The sequence below is a fragment of the Doryrhamphus excisus genome, chromosome 12 (genome assembly GCF_030265055.1).
Source record: "Doryrhamphus excisus isolate RoL2022-K1 chromosome 12, RoL_Dexc_1.0, whole genome shotgun sequence".
Classification (NCBI taxonomy): Eukaryota; Metazoa; Chordata; class Actinopteri; order Syngnathiformes; family Syngnathidae; genus Doryrhamphus; species Doryrhamphus excisus.
The window spans coordinates 12,327,977-12,351,721 of record NC_080477.1 but is presented as its reverse complement, the minus strand read 5'-3'; the positions used below and the strand labels follow the sequence as shown (position 1 = coordinate 12,351,721).

General features: G+C 40.4%; 1 protein-coding gene across 11 annotated transcripts in view; it reads left to right on the top strand.

The window, feature by feature from the left end:
- zfhx3b (zinc finger homeobox 3b) overlaps window positions 1–23,745 on the top strand; it is a 331,901-nt gene that overhangs the window by 288,960 nt on the left and 19,196 nt on the right. For 10 of the 11 annotated variants that reach the window (XM_058089529.1, XM_058089531.1, XM_058089533.1 and 7 more), the window contains one exon: window positions 19,506–19,613. The exons of the other annotated variant lie outside the window; for it this stretch is intronic. In XM_058089529.1, coding sequence (XP_057945512.1) covers window positions 19,506–19,613 — 108 coding nt within the window. The remainder of the gene's footprint in view (window positions 1–19,505; window positions 19,614–23,745) is intronic. 11 annotated transcript variants of the gene reach the window in all.

The following is a 23,745-nucleotide window of genomic DNA, read 5'->3' as shown; positions in this document are numbered from 1 at the left end:
ACATATGTGGATTATAGGCCGGTACAGTTTATACTAATGTTTTTCTCTCTAAATGTAGTGGGTGTAGCTTAAAAACACAGCAAAAATACAGCAAAAATTACCGTAACTATATCTGTTAACTTACTTTGATTAAATATTTTAAATACATTGTTTTTTAGACTTAACCACACAAAAACGTACACCTGGAATACATTTATATGTGTTTGATGAATGTATATCAAAACTATTGTGATTTTAATGGAAGAAAATGAACTTTTTTTGCTAATTTAAAAAAATGCCTCCAAATAGTTATAAATAATTATTAAAGGTACTATCCCTCCTTGGCTCCACATTAGTCTTGTTTTTACCGCAAAAAATACATCACCATCACCACTACCACAGTGTATGTTACCGTCAGTGGTTTCAGAGAACAGATTCTACAAAAAAATTCTATATTTAATGTGTTAAACTGAATAAGATTTGTCATTCAACCCAAAAATTTTGACTGGCGTTAATGGTTGTCACTCACTCACGGCTCGTGCACAGGTACACGTTCGAATTTGCATACACACTCAGTCTCAGTGGAGCTCACGTCACCGCTTCCTGCTTGTGGGTGTTGCGCAAGGGTGGGATATACTCTGTCCGAATGCTATGTATCTATCGCCTTCCATTGAACTACCCAAACATGTCAGACAGTACCTTTTAAAGCAATCTTTTGCATAATATTATTGAATCCTGGTAACCTTAGCAGCAACAAATCAACTATAAGTTTGGAACATTGGATATGCCTCTATTGGATGAATATTTTTGAATGAAAATATTTTGCAGCTAAAAGAATATTAATTTACCAAATAAAAATCAAATTGACTAATTGACTTGGCATGGCTTACCTGTATATAAACAGTACATACTACAGTTGTAACTTCACCAACCCTCAAAGTGCACTTGTTGTTAGACTACTAAGAATCACATGAGCTAACGTATAACATCATGTTCTGTCACGTTGTTAAAACACTTGCTTTAACACAGCCTACTACAGTGTGATGATAGCACTGATAAGTACAACATGGAGCAAGAGAGTTTCATTTTATGTGTGCCATCAGATACGTTTATTACAATATTCTAATTCTAATTCTAATGGAAACTACATTGGAAACGCAATCACGAGTTCACATACATAATGTCATAAAAAAAAATTATTTGTGCAGACAAATGCATAATTCTATATAAGTATATGCAAGCCAATGTTTTCCAAATGTTCCAGTAATTATGGAAAATATCTTTGGTTCTTTCGTATATGTGCCACAGCACAGCAAATCACATTTAGAAGGCAAAGCAGAGAAGGAACACACTGAATAATCATTGTGTTTAATGCTCTGGTCATAATCCTGGGTTTTTATGATGGTTTTCTAATGATTTTCTAATGATGTTAAATGTTAGTAGAGAGTACAGCCATAATTTGAACACAGCAGTCGTTTTTTTCAGCGCTCTATCAACGTACCCAATTGCAACCACAATGAATATTGCGCTGGAAATGAGATTTAAGAGCCATCCCTTTTGGTGTTTTATTTTCCCGTCTCCTCATCTGCCATAAATCCTCATTGCTGTGCTCTTGAAGCCTCCGCCCTTGCCTACCCTCCCCAGGTGGGAATACAATTAGGTGCAGGGGCCATTTCATTCAGTGCCGCTGTCTGTCCACAGCATTCATTCGTAAAAAGAAAAAAAAAACCTTGGAGGTGTCCCAGCGGAGAAACTGTGCAGTGGACTCCTGGGAAATATAAAAAACAAGGGTAGAAAATGTGGAGAAACATGAAAAATAGAGGAAAGATGTACACAAAGGAGGTGAAAAAAGGCTCCACAATCTGTCACATATAAGCTTGGCCTCTGATGAGTGACAATATTGAGCAAAATATGTATTGAGACAAAGGCTTTGTCTCCTTCCTGTGCCTTTTTCAATGAATTACACCTCTCCACACCCTACCCCCAGCTTTTTAATTAAATGGCTGCAGCTCCATCTCTCTATCCGTAGCTCCCCATTACAGAGGCTAGATAAGGGATTGCTATCTGTAGCATGTTAAGAAAGGCTGCCGGGCAGCCGAGCCTCATGAAATTTGTCACAAGATCTCATTTTCCTCATTGCCAGACGTGATGCTTATAATTGATGTGGAGGCAACAGTAATTTATTGGCTGTCCGCAATTATCATCCTCTCCTTGCATGGAGGATGTGACTGCAATTTATAAATGTGATATGTTGTTTGTGCATGTGCAATGTGTTGTGTTGTTGTTATAGGAACAAAAAAACAGTCACATACAGTCGCAGGCCTCTGAATGAACGATGCGCTCTTCCATTTGTTAGACAAGGATATGATGCCTGTATTGCAGCAATGTTTGATTGAGGTGTGGACGCCCAGTACACCAGCTGGACTTTCACACGCAGCCACAGAAGCCTGGGAGGTGAGCAGGAGGGTCAAAGGGGGTGGACCGGAGGGGGCTGGTGCTGCTAGCCTTTGTCCTCAACTCCTCCTTATGTCTTTGGACCTTGTTTTCTCATAGGAGGAACAATGATGCTGGCAGTACATGATTAATAATGCTGACGCCTGGACATTTAAATGGTGCTCCTTAATTCCGTTCACTGCCTATTTGCATTTGAAAATGTAGCGCTCAGTATGATCCCCAATACTATTAAATGCAGAGGGTATTTAGACTTACAAATGTTGTTATGAGGAAAAATTGTATATTGTAAATTCTTACATCAATTTTTTTTGTCCATATTTTTATGGAGGAAAATTAAATACTTCAGTGCAATACAGAAAATACGAATGCACAGTTGATGGCCACAATGTATCCTACTGGACACCCACCAGTTGTTTATGATACTGCAGTGAAGAATGACGTACAATATTTGTACGTATGTATATATATATATATATATATATATATATATATATCGATGTTCCAATTATCTCAAGGGTGATTTTTTTTTTATGCACAAAAAAACCTGTCTGCCACAGGTGCAATACAACAAATAAAACTGTATGTTTTCATTTTGCCACTAGTTTGCTGAGTGACGCTATAATTAAACTTAATCCTGCCTTCTACATACAGTAAATGATTTCAACACGGCAGCCAGTATATTTGCCTGCGCATGTGCAGTTCTGTGATGTGTAATAAAGATGAATCAGACAGACTTTTTTGTTGAGCTGCAAACAGTACAGAGGGGAAAAGCATCCTGTCATGTTGTTTGGAGCCTTTTGTGTGTCATGCTTTGTAGACAAATAGCAGGCACACATTTTTCTGTCGCAAAGCGGCCAGCTCCACGGTCGGAGTGGATTTCTGTCACGGAGGAGAATGAGCGGTATGAGGGTGGTCACCAGCAGCCCCTCCAAGCATGCTCCATTTGTCTTGGGAAATGGAACCTGTTTGTTTTTGTCTACCTGCCTGTTGTGTGCATTCGCCAAATTAGACTTTCAAATCAAGAAGCCAGTGGGGGACTGAGACTCTAGTTTTCTCCTTCCTTTTAATAATCATCCCTGTTTACTCTTCAGGGAGTCATCTTTCTGTATTTTTTTTTCTTAAATGCGCCGTCTAAGCAGGGAGAGTCTCTTTAATAAAGCAAGCAAGCAGAGCGTCATTCCAACATGTGAATTGCACAGCAGAGAATTGTGAGATGGAAGTAATAGAGGAACAGCAGAGGTGGTGGGAGGTGTAGCGGAGGGATGGGGGGGGGGGGGGGGGGGTATGCTGCTCTGCACCCATCATGCTATTATCTTTATGGCTTAGCAAAACATGCTTCAGGCAATCAGGATGAAATTGTTAATTGCTCAGCCCACTTGGGCGTCGCTCAGAGGACAAAGCATTCAGGAGGTCCCACAATGAGCAAGTTTGAGCTGGCCAAGCAACTGTCTGCTTTTCTGATGTCTCACCATGTACGGTCCAACCAACATGACTGTCTTCTGTCGGTAACCATCCCTGTCACTTGGTGTCACAAGGAGAACAGGAGAACATAAGTGGAACTTATAACTGTTAGTCCCACAAGGAGAAATTATGTTTTACTGGACGTATTCGCTCTGATTACATCTACTGCATTGGCTGTAAAGGTATATAACTATATGGGTGTTATTTCATGTCTAGAGGGCTGTAAAATGTTAAATGTATGTAGAAGATCGTAAAGAGGTTTCAGTACTATACCAGTCCGACTTTCACTTATCATGGTCAGGTCTGAAACTAATTAACTGGGATAAATGAGTGATTTATGTAGTAGAAAGCACATTATTACCTTAGAGCTCCACTGTAAGCAAAACGATGCCGTACATAAACAATTTATCATAACAGTACATGCAGGTTTTGGTGCAAAATAATAGTACAGTAGTATGTGAGTTTGGTAGCTTTACATCTAACCACAAGCATTTTAGGTGGCTTCACGTTGTTCTATGCTTGCCGAGGGTATTTTTCCCCAACAAATGCATCAAACAGGTATGTTGCGTGAACCTCCCTCACCTCCTAAGAAGTGACTCTAGATGACTTGGAAAATGATAGGTAAGACATGTCTAAAATGAACGCCACCCCACCCGCTACATGCTCAGTCAGAACTTAATGCCCTTCTTTCCTGGCTATCGGTTTTGTACCTGTTGGGAGAAGGGGGAAAGAGCAAGGTTACATGGGGCGTCATATTAATGAGGCCTGTCATGCGCGTTGATCGTCTTAGGCATGGAGGAGGATCAGCGCTGGGAAGGTGTTGTCTTCAAATAGGATTTTTTGAAAATGAGACATTGTCGTTGGGTGATATCCCCCTCACAGGAGCTACTTTCTTATAGAATTGTCTGTTATTAAGCAAATGAAGTGCTGCGGGCCCGACAGTAAATCCCTCCACTTTGTCATGGTGTGCTCTCTCAGTTATCACACTCTGCTCCCCTCATTCATTGGCAGTGTTCTCATCTGTTCACTATGCTACACCACACATCACACACAGCTTTGTATTTTGAAGTCTAATCAGACTGAATTGATTTGCATATTGATTTGAGATGAACATATTTTTTAACTTTATCAAAAAATTGTGTCCATGCTTATATCAACAACCGACTGCCACTTTTCCACTGCGCAGTTCATACTAACATCAGGAAATCGGGGTGAATAAGTGTGAATTGTGACCGCCTCAACTTTTAAGGGCATGTGCTTTTCTTTTGTCATCTAGCCTGAAAAGGTGATAGAAGAGCAAGAAGGACCAATTGGAAAAGGGGTTGGTAGACAAGGGTAATGGCAACCGCTAGACAAGAATTGATTGGATTAATTGATATGCCAATATGTAAGCTTGTTACATCCACCATTGCTTAGGATGATGGCTAACAGGTCCTGTTGATCAATGCAACCAATAAAGGCGTCTGCCATTAATGAGCAATGTGGTAATTAATGTTATCCCTCAACCAATTACCTGGGGCAGTACATCTGTAGGAGAGCACAGCAAATAAGGCCAGGTTATCTTTGGTATTCTCTTCACTAGTATCTCTCGTGTTTTAGTTAGGACTATAATGTTTTTATTTGCATTGTTATTCTAAATCTAAATCAACAGTACAAAGGATATCTGAATTGCTGGCCACACTGTAAAACTGCACATCCAATTATGAACATTAGAAGTAGTTTATGGAAAGCTTATGGCAAGATTCCAGAGCCGCAAGAACCTGATTGTCTGGACAGTTGCGCCATGACAGTGAGTCAGAGCCAAGTGACAAACCACAAAGGTTTTTTTGATTGACACACAAAACAGGCTCAAACATGAAGGCCATTGTTTTATTCTGAGTTATTTAAAGCAGGGGTTTTCTTACCATGAACAGCAAACATATTGTTCATCAACCATTGCGGCGACATGAGACGAATAAAACAGGGTTTTCCCATTTTTTTAATAGAAAAAAGACATCATGTGTAGAAGGAAGTATGTGACAGTTGTGGTGCATGTCTGCGTTTGGAAAAGATTGTGTGGTAATGAAGAGTAATGTTCCCTTATACTACTTGAACTTACTGTACTCAACCAGCCTTGGATGGCTAATGCATTTAATTATAGCGGCAAATCTAAAATGCAGTATATGTTTAATGTACAGCACCAGACTACATTTGATTTTAATTTGTAAGGTCTAAAAGTGGGAACGGTCCCTGCATGTAGGCATACGGGTTACCAATATTTGCATCTATAAACCAGCCCTCACCTTGGAGAATACAGCTATTGTGAACTTATAGAGCTAATATGGTAAACGGAAAGCTATTCTTATGCCTTTAAGTGTTCCTACTTAACAGACTAAACAAGACAGTGAAACTGAACTAAGTGTGAGATGATGACTTATTAGTTGGGATAGTGCAGAAAGGCCCATCTGTCTCCCGCCCCGTTACACAAAGCCTTAATCAGGACGTACAGCGGAGCAGGCTAAATAAACAGTAAGTAAGTTGTCTTGGGCAGAGGAACATCAATGCCTGCAACTTGCTTAAGCCTTTACTCTGAATGCTTCTGTATTGACCCCTCAAGACCCACTGAGAATTCCCTAATTGAAAATTAATATTGAATCAATGCTGTGAGCTATTTGCATATTGATTAGAGACATCCAGGAAGGCACCAAGTATGTCTCGGATCAATAGCGCCCTTCTGCAGCGGTCCGAGTGCACTACATCACATGGCAGCTGCCTGCTCCTGAGGTTAATGACTGCTGCTTGTTAAGGAGCTGCTGTCAGGTAGAATGCAGCCATGGGGTCTTTCTGACAAAGCTGGCTGCAGGTCAGCTGTGGAGGCTTGAAGAGGGAGCACGCGTGCACGTGTTGATGGGCAAATCAGTCAACCAACTTCCATCCAAGTGACACGGATTCCAGGATTCTCCTGGCATCGTACATATGACTGCAATGTGTAAGAATTATCCAGATAATTCATTTTATACAACCTTTTTCACCCAATGACTTGAATATTAACGATGATCGCTTCATTATCACATGCCATCAAACTCTACTCTGTTTTATTTCAATCACAGATTGAACACTGGCACTGAAGGTAGAAGAAAAAATATATTAGATCAAAAAATGTCCTTTTTAAATTAATAAAAGAAACTTCCATCGCAATGCAAAACAAAGAAGACACCGAATCCTCTAGTTTGAGACACAGATTAAGCTTCAACACATACATTCCTCCCCCCAAAACCCTTTTAATAGTTTCCACATGTTGAGACTGTGTCTAAGAGGTGGCACTGAGGAGTGCGGGGTTGGTGGAAGTTTCGATGCTCCATCCAACCACTTCCACTGGTAATCTGAGTAGGGAATCCCACAAAAACTTGACTTACTAGTTAAGTGGAAATATTGTAGCCTGTTTAAACAAATGGAGCTGTATGATTCCCCATACCCACAGGAGGCAGTAAACCTGGTGTGAAGCACACATACATAAAAGAGCACCTTATCCTTTGCTTTATGAAAGGCAAGTTCTTTCATTCGTGTCTGTCTTAGACTGTGTCCATCTCTCCTTTCTATTGGCCCCCACCTAAACCCACGGCCTGCACTCGGAGCTCGGGCCCACAAGCTGAAAATGGAGTGGCGGGCCCAGACAAGCAGGCTGCATCTGATTGCTTCATTACAGGCCCTTTCATTGACTTGACTGCACTGGACTGATGAACTGAGGCAGTGGACAAGAGCGCATAATAGGAAGAAATGAATTCTTATCACAGCTTTCTCAGGAGGCCACTGGTCTTGGCTGGAGCCAAGAGAAGGAGCCACGGCTGGATAGAGAGGAAGGAGGCTGCATTTGATTCCCTTCCCAAGCCAAAGGCTGGCTCTAGGCTGAGGGCATGATGGACTGTTAGGGAGCTGGATCAGCCCACAGGGGAGGAGGCAGCGATGCACAGAGGGACACATTATTGTTAGCAGCTTGTTTTAATGATGGGTTTGGTGATTAGTGTTTGCATTCTCCTGGTTTACTGACAACTATAATATACAATTTGTCCAAAGTGTTTATTCCGGCAGTCCTCCTGAGGCTGACTTCTGCTAGTTAGGCAGCACCCTTACACCAACACTCAAAATGAATAATTAATTTGGTGTCTTATTGGGCTTTCACCCCAAACTCTCCCAACTCTGACTAATGAGTGAATGACCTGCTGTTAAAAAAAAAAGAAAGAAAAGAAACTGTCGTGCATGCAATAAAAAACAGGAGCGCATAGCCACAGGGCGGTGGTTATTAATCCCTCAATATGGCTCATAGAGGTTAGAATTAGAAATAGGTTCTCATTTCCATGTCTCTGTGCCTGGTCAGCACCAATGCCAGGAAGAAGGTAGAAAAAGCACGTATGTTTAACATAACGCTGCAGATATGTGAGCATTAATTGAAGTGTGGAATTGACCTTAAATGTAACATTCCACCAGTATACATGGATTAAAAAGGCACTGAGGCCTTGTCCACATGTAGCAGGATATTTTAAAAAAAAACACATATTTCCCCTCTACGTCACAGCATACATTGTCGCAGGTAAGTGACGCTGGGAAATGTCAAACTCTGGTCCATACCCAAACACACAATCAGATTTTTCTCCAAATCCAATCCATATCTCCGGGCTCGTGTGGATAATATACCAAATTGTGGAAAAATATCTGCCTATGTGTGGACAAGGCCTGAGTGCAGTGATTTGGCTTGCCACTCCTTGGCGGCATCCATCAAATCAGGACCCACCTCCTCGTTCATACCTGTTCACTCGGACAAAACTGTTGAAAAGGTTTTTAATTGGCTTCCACTTCAGAATCCAAGGGCATTTGAAAAATGTCTTGAATAATATTATCTCCTGCATAAACTTGGAAGAGCTTGCCGGTTTGCTTGGGTCATTGAAATTATAGTAATTTAAAAGATACTCTGGCATATTAAATACCAAAAATGTTTTAGAGGGGTGAACAATTCTAGTGTACACTGCATGGTCCATCGCTTCTGGATATAACCCAGCAATTTACCATTTAATAGGCAGAAATAAGGACTGCATACATGTCTTGAAGTTACCTCTTTTCGTGAGAAAGTTCATAGAAAGCCGACATTTTAAAAAGATAAATCGCCTCATATACCGTTTATCGACTGATAAAGTTAGCGGCACAAACCGGAAGTGTTTCTATGCACGCCGGAGTGTGACCAACCACAGCAGAGTGTGAGGGGCTGGAGGCAGGCCGTGGGTGGAATACATTAAAAAAAACACCAAATCCAAAGAAATACAGCTGAATAGGTGCAGATTCTGGAAGAACTATAAAACTTTGTGTGCTGGTTAGTACAGGTACAGTATAGGTATCCATGAAAGATACATTAATGTGTAAAATTATCCAAATTGGTATTTTCGGTACGCTCTGGGGGGGTAATATCACAGTGCAAGAACAGTACAAAGTAGTTTTCTGGGTATTTTAAAACAGCTGGTTCATATTTAAGCCACATCATCAGTTTCATTTTTTTTCTTTTTACTGTCTTTTGCTCTGCCTCTCCTGTGGCTTAGCCAAAGATAACTGAGTTTGACTGTAATCACTCCAAGTGTGTTCCTCTGGAGAGCAGCACAGCGGGCAGCACAGTTCCAAACCTCCAAGAGCTTTCAGCCCAGTTTTACAGCATTACAGTGCGTTCCTAAAGAATCAAGGGACGATACGTTTGCACACTTATCTTCTCATTTATTGCCCAAGAACATTCATCTGTTTATCTTTATGTCTTTGGACAGATGGATCCTCTCAGAATCAGCTCTAATCAAACTGTGCTTAGAGAGAAAGAAAAAATGACCTACTCTGAGAGGGTACAGTCATGTGAAGTTGGTACAACTAGTTATTTAATGTAATTAAAAAGGACAGAGTGGAACAAAAGGAAGCCCTTATACACAATGAGCTGTGTAGGCACATTCTATCAAGTGTCATTCTGGAGCATTTTTAAATTTCAGTTGAAATTGAAAGCGGTAAGCAAATTGGCAATATTAATTCTGATAATACCACAGAAAAATGCAACTACTTTAAAAATGGTGGATGGGTTGGTATCCTCCAATGCTTTTTACCTTGCTCACAGTCTCTTTTGTAAATTAGGCCACATAATCAAGTAAATAAATAAATAACCAGGCCATAATTATTTTGATAATTAACTAATACATTACCAGAAATTAATCAAGCAACTAATTGCATCATTTGAGTCTTTTTCATTAGCCCTTTTTCATAGGGAATTTCATTATATGCATCACAAAACATCGAGGCATACCAGAAGACAGTAGGAATATGTATGGTTGAAATTTGAGGAACATCAGCCACATCTCCAGGTAGACTCTAGGTAGAACTAGAAAGCTAGTTCTAATATTCTGATGACTTATTTAACTTGATCAGTATGATTGAGCTCAGTTATGCACTACTACAAATGACATCAATAAAAACAATGTTGACAGTGACAATTAAAAAATGGAGTACAGTAATCCCTCGTTTAGTGTGGTTAATGGGTTCCAGACCCGACTGTGACAAGTGAACTTCCGCCAAGTAGGATTCCTTCTCTATACAATTTCGTAGAAACCCCCCCTCGGGAATCTCTGTATGGAGTTTGCCTTTTCTCCACGTTTTCTGCTGGTACTCCTGGTACTAATTGTTTTTTCTGACAAAAAAATCCGTAATACATATATGTAAGTAACAAAGATGATAATCAAAGTCGGAGGCTCGACTTCCACATTGTTTTTTTGCACAAAGATCTAAAATGTACATCATACTACAGTGATATTCTGTTGTTTTAATTCTTACTTCAGAGAAAAATTCTTATTACTTCACCTCTAATTGCACTGCAAACTTCATTTTCATTCATCATTTTGTACATAATTACAGTGGAAAACGGCTAGCCTTTTAAGCCTTTAATGGCAGCGTTACACAAAGCAATTACCATTGCTTTGCTTTTTACACTAAAACTAAAGATCTCTGGCAATGAAAAGGATCCTTTGACTACGGCAAAAGTCTAATTGTGTGCCATGACATCTTGCTGTACATCATGTGTGAGGCCTAAATGCTGATCAGTGAAAAGAGGCCTGTACAAGCTGGGTCCTGGGAGTATGTTTTTTGGAGGGGGGGGGGGGCTGCTCCCAAGCTACCAAAGAGCCTGATAGCTTTTGAATTATTTATCTGTCAGACTGCCGGATGGGAGTCACAGCGACCAAGGGACCGTAGCGCTCGTCTGGCGACGTCTCCCTCCAACAGTGGCCATTAGCGGACTGTGGTAAGGGTGCTAATGAGCAGGGCCAGAGTATTGTAATCCACTCCAAATCCTGCCTAACCTCCAGACCCTCCACAATGAATAAAGAATGAAGGAAACATTTACAAAGATCTGAGTACAGAGCTTTTTAATTGGGTTAAAAAAAGAGGTTAGATTGAGAAGGCAAGACAAGAACAACCAGCCGTTTTCCTATTAAGGAGAAATGTCAAGCGCACTGGCGAAGCTATATATATGTACAGTATGTGTGTGCATCTCTGTATATATACAGTGTGTGTGTGTGTGTATATATATATATATATATATATATATATATATATATATATATATATATATTGTGCATCCATTTGTTGTCCTCCCTGACATTGAAGGATAATTTTTCATGGTTATTTGAACTGGAAAATGAAAGAGAGGTTTGCGATTATTTCCTATAAATGACAACACAATTGCATTACGCTTCAGTACAAACACAGAGAGGATATTGCCTTTTCATATTTCATGTGAAAGTAATGGATGGCTATGCAAAGAGGGACCGAAGGAAAGACAAAAAAAAAGCTCCCCATGTTTGATTTGTATTAGAAATGGATGGAGGTAGGGAGAGCTTTTTTTCAGTAAGTGCTCGCACTCTCTGGATGGTTTAAGTGCCTGTGTAGTGTAATCATTGGATTTCTTTAGCAATTAGCTATGAGCAACCTGCAAGGGTGGTTGTGGTTGAAGAAATGTTGGCTCCCATCCGCCATGTAATAAATAAAGCTATATACCAACAGCAAGGACGACTACAGTCGTTCTAATTTGGATCAGCACCTTTATAGATCTACATTTCCTGTCTGGCATAAGAATTTGAACAATAGACCTATATGGTAAAAAAAAAAAAAAAAAAAACATACAACGGACCACATAATTGTCTGTATACTACTATAGTATCTGTTTCTTCAGTTTGTGTTTGTGTTTCTACTACCGATGTAGTTCAAGCAGTTTGAAAAAAAGGTCATTGACTAAGGTAAAAAGTTGTATTCCCATCCTCCACTTCTCCTCTACTTCCATCATTGAAAATCTGTACTTTGCAACTTGTTAAACTTTAGAGCGCAAAAACACATCAATGATGCCCTATATTTTAAATTAAATTGATTAGCAAAATTGATATTCATAACTCAGCCAAGTCTGTTTTATCTCAGTATACGCTCTCATAAACAAACAACCCGCTAGGCCCACGGCTGTGTGTGGATGAGGAAGGCGGGATGACCATCGCGGAGGATGGCAAAGCAGCCCACTCTGGATGGGCATACTAACAAATCTGTGTTTACTTTAAGCTTACAAAGACTAAATGAATGACCAGTATGCTAATAAGCTCTGTGAGAGAGCTGCGAAACCAACACCTAACACGCGCCGGGGTGGGTGCTTACATACATTCCGCCACGGCAGCATTGATTTTGCGAGCTAATACCACCACACAACAGTCCACAGGCGGATGGATGCACTACAAAGATATGCAAATGGGACATTCAATAATTCCACAGACAGAGGTCTTTCTCAATCAGAGCAGTTGACTGTATTGGTCTATGGTGCCTAAAAGTGGATATAAACAGATAAGCACCTGTTAATGGACACACGTGTGCACATGCATGCACCTGTCTGTTGGCTGCAGTACAAGATAAATGGCAGGATTTTAAGCAGAATTGGTTTCAAAAAGCATAAGTTCTGCATAAAGCAAAGTACAGTCTCTCCTCCTCAATTACACAGCCCACTCGCATGCACATAGACACACATATGCACATGTACACGCACACAGCCATGTGTGCATGCAGGCAGACACAGAATATGCATAGACATAATTGTTTCCCATACCTTATTTTATTCATAGCGGTCTACTATCCTTAAGTAATCAAAGAACTATAGATACTCTTTCTAAAAAAACGCAACTATCAACTCTAAGCTAGTGTAGACTTCTGCAGACTCTGCAAAGCATGCACAAATCACTTTCTATCATGATTGAGCACAAAGTGGAGCTGCAAGCTCCTCCCTCATTCCGCCCCCCCAACTGCAATAAAGCATCACATCAAGCAGAGACAACAGAGCAGCTTGTTTGTAGTTATAAACATATTTGCTTTGCTTTTTATGGTGGCCGTCACATTTTGAAAATGTTTCATGGCCATTGGCCATCATGGTCAGCATGGACCATTACGTCATTAAGGCCTGCCTCTCACTGGAATTCACAGCCACAAAGTCCAGTAGGAATCACATACAATGTGAAAATTGTCAAAATGTCATTATGAACAGTAAATATGACACATTAGACTAATTTTTTAACAAAACAAAACCCTAAAACTAGAAAAAAACATCTTTGTGTTGTGTAATTACAAGGGGGTCATAAATGATGGTCAGTTTGACTTTTTTGTCCGGAGGGAAATTTTGAATCTGACCCTGCAAAAAAAGACAAAGCATCAAAATCACTTTTACTACTATTTTTTTTTATAGTTAAGCCTGATCTTTGACGTAGAGCCCCAGCCCCCGAATTTTTATTATATGGAACATAACTCATTTTGTTAGTATTTTTCTAAGCTAAAACAGACATAATTGAATCAAATATGCACTTAGTGGGTTTAATGATTGTTTAATGTTTGCTGTTTTTTTATTCAAACTCAATATTACTCTGTTATGTGTTTGTAACATTTTTGTAAGTGGATTTTTTGTCCACAGTGCCCCGAAAGGGTGGGAAAATGTTGAAATTTTACATTTTTTCATGAAAAAAAACCTTTACCTGCAAGACAAAAAAAGTCCTTAGGGATCCGAGAGGGTTTAAAAGTGTTCCTTTCCTTGCAGCAGTCTTACTTTTAATTGTCAAGTTTTCCCCTCACGTAAGCAAGTATATGCTGTGTATAATAGCAAAACAAACAGTGGGTATACTCATATTCCGTGTGCTTATTAGTCAGATATGAGACAAAAGCTGCTGGGTGTATGTCATATATAATAGATGTGTGCTGTCTTGTTAAGCCCAGCAGGCTGTATGTGGCTGCGTCTCAGTGGAGGGAGGCTCTGAGGCTGGCTGTACCTGGTAATTAAAGAGAGTTTGTGGCAAAAGCCAAACATCAGGAGAGATGAGCTATGAACAAAAGAGCTGTGACAGTTTCAGGTTATGTGATTTTTGTGTGTGTGTGTGTCCTTTTTTCAAAGTTGTTGCCAAATGAAAAATCAATACATATTCAGGGTTATACATATTCAGACTGTCCACCATGCTTCCGCTCTGAATGAGAGTGTAGGGAGAGGGAGTGTAGGGGGGGGGGGGGGGGGGGTTGACTGTTGCGAGAGTGGCCTGTTCGCCTGTCATAACTGTACCATCACATTTTCCAAGCCACTGGTGAATATTTCAGAGTTGATGTGATTGCCCTTCACGACAACCGTGATGCTTTTTTTTTTTTCTTTGCCAGACACCCCCATCAGCCCTGCTCACCCCCCAATTCTGTTAGGTCCTATTGAATAGGTGCAAATAGGTGAAGGCATTGTAGTGTGAACGGGGGAGCTGGGGTTTTAAGAGGAGGCAGAGACATGCATGGGAGGGGTGGCACAGAGGCAGAGTGACCCTTTGTGCAGGACATTGTCCCTCAGGCGGAGTAGATGGAAGAGCACTGGCCGGTGATGCTTTTGCCCCCATGCAGGCTTTTATCCCCTAGTCTTAGAGCAGGCAAAAGTACAGCTCGCATCCCCATTGTGGACATAATATTTGTTAGCGGACATCCAAGGAAGTCACTACTGTGTGTGTTGGGGCAGAAGAGTGAGCAGTCTCTGAATGTGCACTCCCTGTACAGCCACATTAACCTAGATCCTTCTATCCTTCATCACTCAATATAAAGAGCTAGAACTAGAGCGCCACTCACTTTTTTTTTTTTTTGTAATGTATCTAAACATGTCATTATGGTGAACTATTTCTAATTAGCCATGTTTCCCATGAGAGACGGCACTATCTCATTCATCTTGCACGGTGCTAAATAACAAAAGCAGAAGTGTTGCACACATAAATGAGTGGCAATAGGAAGGCAGACAGCTTATTGACTTCAAGGCCTTTATTTCTGTATTTCATTTAAAAAGTGAGTCAGACAGACAAGGGGCGATGAAGATGATCGTTGGGTGCAAGACCAATGGGGCTCGTGTGTGATGAGCAGTGCTGCCCGGGGGATCAGTTTGAGCTATGGCTGCTGTTTGTGATTAACTTGCCCTTTAAAGTTGTTTTAGTTATTAGCTGCCCTAACCCTGGTACCCCTCCTCCATCTTGTGAGGCTCCTCCCGCCCTCCCTATGAGACTCGCCCTCAGCCCCATGGAGACACAAAGTATTCATTCACATTTAGATCCTGAGGTCACAGCAGGGCCAGCAGCAAGACAGCAAGACCTGCCCGCATGCGTCGCCAACCCCCTTCCTCCTCAATAGACAGGTCAGGAATCTAACACGTAACATTGACCAGCAGCACCGAGGTAGCTTCTTTCCTTTCTGTGAAAATGTGTGGGAGAGACTGAGTGATGAGTATGAGGGGAGGGCTTTATGCACCCATGTGACTGCTTTTTGTTTGTTTTTTTTTACTTCCTGGTGTTGCATTCCTCGCTTTCGTCAATATGGACATACATATTGGGGGCACCTACAGGTGCGAGATCTTCTAGTAAGTCTGTGGGAATGTTTGCCCATTCATCCAGAAGAACATTTGTCAGGTCAGAGGTCATTGATGCTGGACCTGAGAGAGGGCCTGCTGGTTTACCGTCTCTGTTCTCGTTCATTCCAAAGGTGTTTGATGGGGTTGAGGTCAGGGTTCTCACACACTTTCACATCAAACTCATCAAAGCATGCCCTTATAGACCTTGCGTTGTGCATTGGGGATAGAAAAAAAACCTACTCCAAACTGTTCCCACACAGACTTTTCCAAAATATCTTGGTAAGAAGGTCCATGCTGAGCACTGCTTGATGAATTTATTAGGAACTGTGTCCCAATACATTTGTTCTCACATAACATAGACAGCACCTTGGATAGTGAATAGACACGTGGTTTGTTATAATGGGTTTAAGGGGCACCTCTTTTTCATTTAGGCATCTTAAAGAGGGGGATGCCTGAGAATGTGTATGTCAGATGGGGTTGGGCTTATGATGGCACACAAGTGTGTTGGGGTGGTGACCATGTTCCGTATGAAGTGCAGAGGTGCTTATATGAGGTGAGGATAATGTATGAAAGCCCTCAGCACGGCTCCTGTGTCTCATTGTCCCATGGTGCCCCTCCTGTCACTTCCATTTTGCACCCCCTAGTCCAGAGTCAGGGCAACTTTGATACAAGGTAAAGGGGGTCCATGAGGGGGTGGGGGATTTTTTTTTTTTTTTAAAGAAAGTCTATGAAGTGTGAAATAAGATCGCTTTTTATCTGACGGTGCAGCACTAAAAGGAGAGAAAATATCAAGCTGTCTGCGTGGATGAAGAAGTGGAAGTGCACCTTACAGTGCAGTTGGGTGACACCTGGTTAAAATGACAGCAGCCTCAGTGATCATAATGAGTGTAATCAAGCTTAGAGACAGCACAACACAAGAAACCTAGTGGGCAGCTGGTGTTCCGTCTCGGCCAGGGAGCAAGTGCCTTTCTAAATACAGACTATGTATCTTTTTAGGAAGCAGGTAGGACTGGTATTCTTTGCTCTTTAAAGAAAGTCGCCATCACGTCGGTGTAATCTGCCGAGGCCGAGAGCACAGAGGGAGGAGCCTGACCTAGTGAAAGATATCTAGACTGACTATTATTACTTGCTGCTCTTCTTCTCCACAGTCTGGGAAGGAATACTGGAAAGTGCAGTGGTTACCATCAATTATTTATTAGGGACGTTTGTGCTTGTCAGTCTGATTAGCGTCGGTGTAATCACTGCTCTTGCCAAGGAGTGGGGCGGGGTAGGGTGGGGTGGAGGGGGGGGAGTCCAAGGCTGTTGCTGCTCATCATGAAGGTAATAATATTGTTTTTCTCTCATCTTCACTGGACGTCTATTGCATAGCATCTGCTTTTGTCATCTCCACGCATTACTTCTGTTTTTTTTTTTTTCCCTGAACCTACCTCCTCTCTCACTCTCTCTCTCTCTCTTTCTCCTGTTTTTGCTGCTCCCCCCAACCCCCCTACACCTCATTAGTGTGAGCTCTCCTGGCTTGTAAAGAGTGACACCTATGGGCCTGATTAAGCCCCTGCACTCACCGGCTTCACAAACGCTGGAGTGAGGAAGACTGCTAGACGTCTGGACTGTGTGTGTGTGTGTGTGTGTGTAGGAGGTGCTAGAGACTGTGGACTGTCCCCACTGAGTGAGTGGCAGAGCAAATCTGATCCTCGTCTGCTTTGAACAAATGAGTGTAATCTGTGTGTCAGCTAAGGATCCATTCAGTTTGCATGGTTAGATTAGTGGAAGTGCTTTATATCATTGTATTAGGATGGTTAATGAAGACAATTAATTAGATGACAACCCCTCAGGCTATTGGTCTTTGCATATCCCAAATTTGGGTTAGAAATTGCCTACTGCCATTGCTCTGAGTGTTGCTCTCTGACTATCTATGGATGCGTATCTATGCTCTTGGGCCTCTTTTGACCTTTTATTAATTAGTGTCTGTTTTTTTAGCAATTTTTTTTTGGAGATGAGGCATCTGCACATGTTTGCTTTGGGAATTAATGAACATGTTTCTAAAAAAATCACTATAGGGTGTGTGTATTCGCTATTATTTTGGTGTTATTGTAGAACTTACTATTTTGACTTTCTCTTGTAGCCATATGAGTTAACCAAAGAAACCACAAACACATTGCTCATCAATATAGTGTTAATTTGTGCAAGTGGTCATGCATTTGTGGCTGGGACATGTATGTATTCAAATAATGAAGGAAAAAATGTAAGATGTGCGCATTATAGTATACATATATGCAGGATGCCAAAGCAGTCCAAAGGGAGGATTCACATCTTCATAGCATTGGTTGCACTAATGTTGACTATGTGTGTAATAATATGGAGGTGTGGAATTAGTCCCACTACATGTGTGATATTGTAAGAAAAATCAGAGCACCTATGCAGTGCGCAGCTTCCTAATTCTGCTAAAATTGTGCACATGCATGAAGATGTCTGTTTTTAGTAAAATTTTAAGTTCTTCCTCAATGACACTAGATTACACTAGAGTTTGGAAACCGAACAATAATAGTATATTTAAGAAATAATAAAATAAAAAATATGAAAAGCATTGATCACAGTTTACATTTTTTTTTTTTTACATTTGAGCACCAAGGTCATCCAAACACATTTGTAGCCCCCCCCAATTTCTACCCATTCTATAAGAGTCATATTCATCAACCAGCCAAACACCGCATAACATCCAGCCTTTATGTTGTGTGTGCGTAATGTTTCACCACCGACGAGATAAACTGGAGAGCGTCTGGGATAATGTAACATCATAAAAGCGTTTTTCTGTGGGTAGTCATGTGGTGAGCGAAGGCTGGCCATGTGATGGCTGCAGGGCTGAATACTTCAACAGGATATTTCAGCATGGCTGTTGTAACGTCGTCAATATGTCAATAGCTCATAGTGTCGGGACCTGAGCATGAAAGCATTTTCTAAAGAGCATTTAAGTACATTTGCTGAGAATTAGCTGACTTGTGTAATAACTGATAAGGCCTATTGACCACATGGCCTAGTTTATTGTTGTCGGATCAATGTTGCTGCATGCAAAGGCTTCTCTACTTTTAAACAAACTTTACAGGCAAGGGGGATGTTCAGGCGGCACTGGAGGGAAATAAACATGATTGATGGTCTTTTTATTATCTGTTTTCGCTATCTTTTCCTCTGTGTGTTACTTACAAACGTCGTTATTGGCGATCCATTGTTTGGACTTCGACGCTCCTAAATGGTCTGATATATTGAGTGGAGGCTTTTAAGGTGGTTACAGGGGATTTCTGCCTTCGACTTGGAATAAAAATAAAATTAGGTGTGCCTCTGAAAGTTTTAAATATTTATGTTTTTTTTTTTGATGCAGTAGTCGTCAGGAGGATGAGTAGGCACCTTGTAGATATAGTTTTGCAATTACATCCTAAATTATGCTTAATTTGCCCCAATAATAAAAAAAATTATATATATTTTTCAATATATTCCCAATTGAGTCAGAAAAGTGACAGCAGGCAGCAGATTGTGTCCTCTTTGTTTGCGAGGCCCGTAACTGTGTGTCAGCAAATGTAATTGTTGCAAGCTCCTATAGAAAAAAAAAAAAAAAAAACGCTGCCGTCCCTTTAAGTGCTTCCACCAATTCTGATGGCTTGGTGATTTACATTTCCCATCCTCCCTCCCCCTTCAGGAGAGCTGAGTGAGGATGTGGAGGCTGCTAGTGAGACCACCACAGACCAGGAGGACCAAACCAAAGACAGAGAAAGTGGGGGGGAGAAGGAGCTCACCAAAGGGACAGGTAAGGCCAATATTTATAAAACACATTTGTTGAGCTGGGGGGTGCTCCTGTATAGTGCCGCACACAAGGCCTTTTGTATAACTGAAGCATATTTTAACAACATAGTGAGAGCACAGGTTAATATTTTGGTGCAGACTTCAGCTGTACCATAGGATGTGCCAGTTGGAGCAGGTGTGTGTTTAGCTCCTCCTCCTTCTTTATACATACACATGTAGACACTTACATAGGCTACTTGGGCATTCCCATCAGGATGGTTTGGATCTCTTGCACTACTTATTGTAGTTGGTGACACTTGCAAATGGGGTTGGCTTTAGGGAAAGGGGTGGAGCTTAAAAGGGAACACCTCCCTGTGTTGTGTTCAGGTCTTTTCAGTGTATCATGACAGTCAACCCCCTTTTTAAACTTTAATTTCTTGTTTTCATTTGATATCTACTATTTTTGTCTATCAACCTTTTTCACAGCAGTCATAGTAGAACAGATACAGACATCAGTCATTATATTATAGTTTTGACCCGAATGTAAGACGCTAAATCTTTGTTGAAACATATATTTTAAGATGAAATCAAAATTATAGTACTTTTAAATTAAATTAAAGTAAATTTTAATTTGTTTTAATCATAATTTCAATATCTTATATGCTCTGAAATAGCAAATCATGTGCTCCAATGTGTATTTTTTGTATTTTTGTTCATTTAGCTATTTTTATGAATGAATATATTTAAGAAGAATAAGTACAATTAACTTAAATATGCATTTTGTTTTTTTTACTGATAGGCCGTATTCAACCATGAAATAGCGACCATTTATTAATTCATTCATTTTTGAAAAACTGCAAAAGGGTGAGGGTGCGATATTTGAACCGCGATATATGAGGGACGCCTGTAGCCGTTGCTGTCAAGGCTATATTGTGAGTCCATGGTGAATGCTGATGAGTTCATTAAGGGGTTCCAATTGTCATGTTCCCTTCTTGCTTCCTGTGTGTATAATGGCTCATGAGGTGCAGTTTTGTTTTTTGTTTTTTTTTTTGTTTTGCCAATTGCCAATGTAACCATTGTATTGAGGACAGGAGATGTCAACATATGTAATAGTAATGCTGAACCAATATCAAAAGGCCCAGACAGATACTTCTCGCTTGTCTAACCTCTTTTGTTTTGATTTACACTAGTTAGGTTAAGAGCTTGGAAAAAAAAAATCCAGACCTTTTGAATGCCTCAGTTTTTTGCAGGAAAATTGTGAAAAACTTCATCACTGTGTTTGAAGCCCAGTCTTTGTAAAACGCCTTTGATAGTGGAACTTTCTATTTTAAATGAGGCTGAGTTGTTTGTGCTCTTTGAAAGGGTGACACTCTTCTTTGATAGGAGAGATAATGATATGCATGCCTGACTGAATATGGCTAAAAGTATGCTTTAGCACATCAAAATAAAGCACTTTAAAAAGCATTAAAAGGAGGCGGACGATTAATAATTCACTCATACCTGTGGTGCACAGGAAGATGACTCCTCGCATTAGGATTCTTCCTTTTTTGAAAGGCATGCAATTCGATACAAGCACATTGGCTTCCTTTCCTCCCCTCTGTCAGTCGCTAATCACCAAATAAGAGTGTTTCTGTGTTTTCACAAAGGAAATATGTGCTTGCATATGAAAAATTTACATCATTCCCAGCAGCTTATTAGAAACGCTTAGTTAAAAATAGCATGTGCGTTAAGAGAACCAGGTCTGAGGTTGTGTTTGATGTCAGTGAAAAGGTGGGTGCAGAAGCATGTCAGCAAAAGGCAGACAGCTGTAGTTTTAGCGGAAGAGTCCCTATTAGTGCTTTAAACTTGTGGTGTGTGACTGATGAACACAATGGTCATTGTACGCAAGTGCAGAAAACATTTTGTGGATGGCAGAAAAGTAAGTCGGCCCGGTGGTGGTTGTACTGTAGTAAACAGAGGAGGTCTTTGTCCGACCTCATGGTGTTTGCACAGACGGCACACAGATGTGCAGGTTATAATATGGGCAATAAGTGTCTTGGACATGCTGTTATTTATCTCAAAGGTGCTGCGGCACCCAACTCTTTGAGTTTTTTTGTTTTGTTTTTTTTTTTAAACTAAGTTCCCCTTTATAACTAATGAAGTGTTTCTTCTTATCATTGTCATGTAGCTTCCGGAGCAGGGCACAATTGTTCCCTTACAAATGACAGTCACTGTCACACAGACAGCATTAGCGAGCACAGAAGAAAGGCGTCCTCCTTTTTATGCCAATGTCAATCTTATTTTCTCTTTCTTGTTCTCTGGCTCCTCGCTGTTCATTAAAATCATTTAAAAGAACATTACACGCCGCTGTAAAATGCATAATGTTTTCTGTGTGCCATTTTATTTTGAAAGATGCCGTGTGTTTATCTCAAAGATGATGCCTTTCTGCACACGTGTGTCGGCATGCAGACATATGTAAACGTCTTAGGCTGCAAACATGGCAGATTTCTGTGATCAGAGCACATGCATGTACAGTATATACTCTTACCAGTCACTTTATTAAGTACGCTGGCACTCTCTAATGAGATCCAATCTGCCTTGCAAAGGAAATGCACAGTTTTGATTGACATTGTCAGTGGTTGACAGCTGCAGTATATGTTTATTATTGTTTATTATTGTGGTTGTATTTTGCAGTGGTGTAGAAGTACACTGTGTCACACTGAAAGCTGTTTCTAATATGCTGACTCCTCTGTATAGGTCAGGGGTGTCCAAACTTTTTCCACACACTGAGAAATAAAAGGATTCAATGGTCACTAAGGTCACTATGTAACTAAGTTACATACTGTATATATAATTAAAAAAAAAAACGGCCCCCCGCCCATAGTACGCTCCAGCATACCCTCTTGACCCTCGCAAGAAAATGAATGAAAATAAGACGTTATTCTCATGGAATTTGTTATTTTTATATTTTTATTACAGATTTGTGGGGGGTCGGATGTGGGTGGAGTGTAAAATATGTCACCCATAATGGTGTCAACTACAAGAATTTGGACGTCCATACATTATATATTCAGGCTTTTTTGGTGAATTTGGTATTATTATATGTGTATGTATTTGTATGTATGTATCTCTGCTGCGTCAAAAACAGAAAAAATACTTTCCAATTATATTTCAATTACACTAACGTCTAACTAAATTCAAAATAATACATATACATATTAATACAATATATACATATTTTACAGTGGCACATTTCATTGCACAGGTGTACCTAAACCTGTGTCCACTGAGTGTACTGTACATAAAGAGAGTACTGTATAGACAGTACATGTAATGTAATCCTAAGCCGGCTGCCGCAGCATCTTATTCACCTTGTGCGGTAAGTAATTCAAAGGGTCATTTTTAATGCTGGCTATGAAATATGTATACATGGATGGCTATAAGCCTTTTCTCCTCGCACCCTCATCACCTAGCTGAGACAGCAGGCCTGGCAAAAGGAAAGGAACCAGAACATTCCCTTCATTAAAGTGGTTGTATATTTATGCAGCACAAGGATGATGATGATGAGAGGCGGGACAGTGCAGGACAGATAAGGAGATGGTGCTAAAAGAAGACCTGCATACTTCTTACCTTGTTTAATATATATATATATATATGCACATGGAAGGGTGCTGTTGAAAGTGAATAATTATTTGCAGTCCTTCCTTGCATTGGATTTATGGGATCCAGGGAATGGATGAAGCGGATAAAAAAAGATCTTACCCACATGTGGAGGACTTTCGACTCTCTTGTATGGAACACACTCAGACATTTTTACAAGACAAAAACAAATGACAGTACTAAGTGAAAACATGGCGCTCACATATGTCCACATGCAGCATGCAAGTCAGTGATGTTCTGTATGGAGGATGCATCTGTAACATTTTAACTTGAAGTGTTGCTTTCACATAAATACACATGACGAGATACAGTACTGGATGCTAGTTTAGCAACATGCAGTAACTGTTTAGGAAATGTAAATGTTACAAAGGTTTCAATTTAATGCATATTCATGAGACACTTTTTCATACTTATTGGTTATTCCAATAATTACTTAAAAAAATACTTTTCTAACCTATTTTGGCACACCTGTTCCTGCCTCCTATGCTGATGCCCAGGTGTGATTCCCAAGGAAGTCA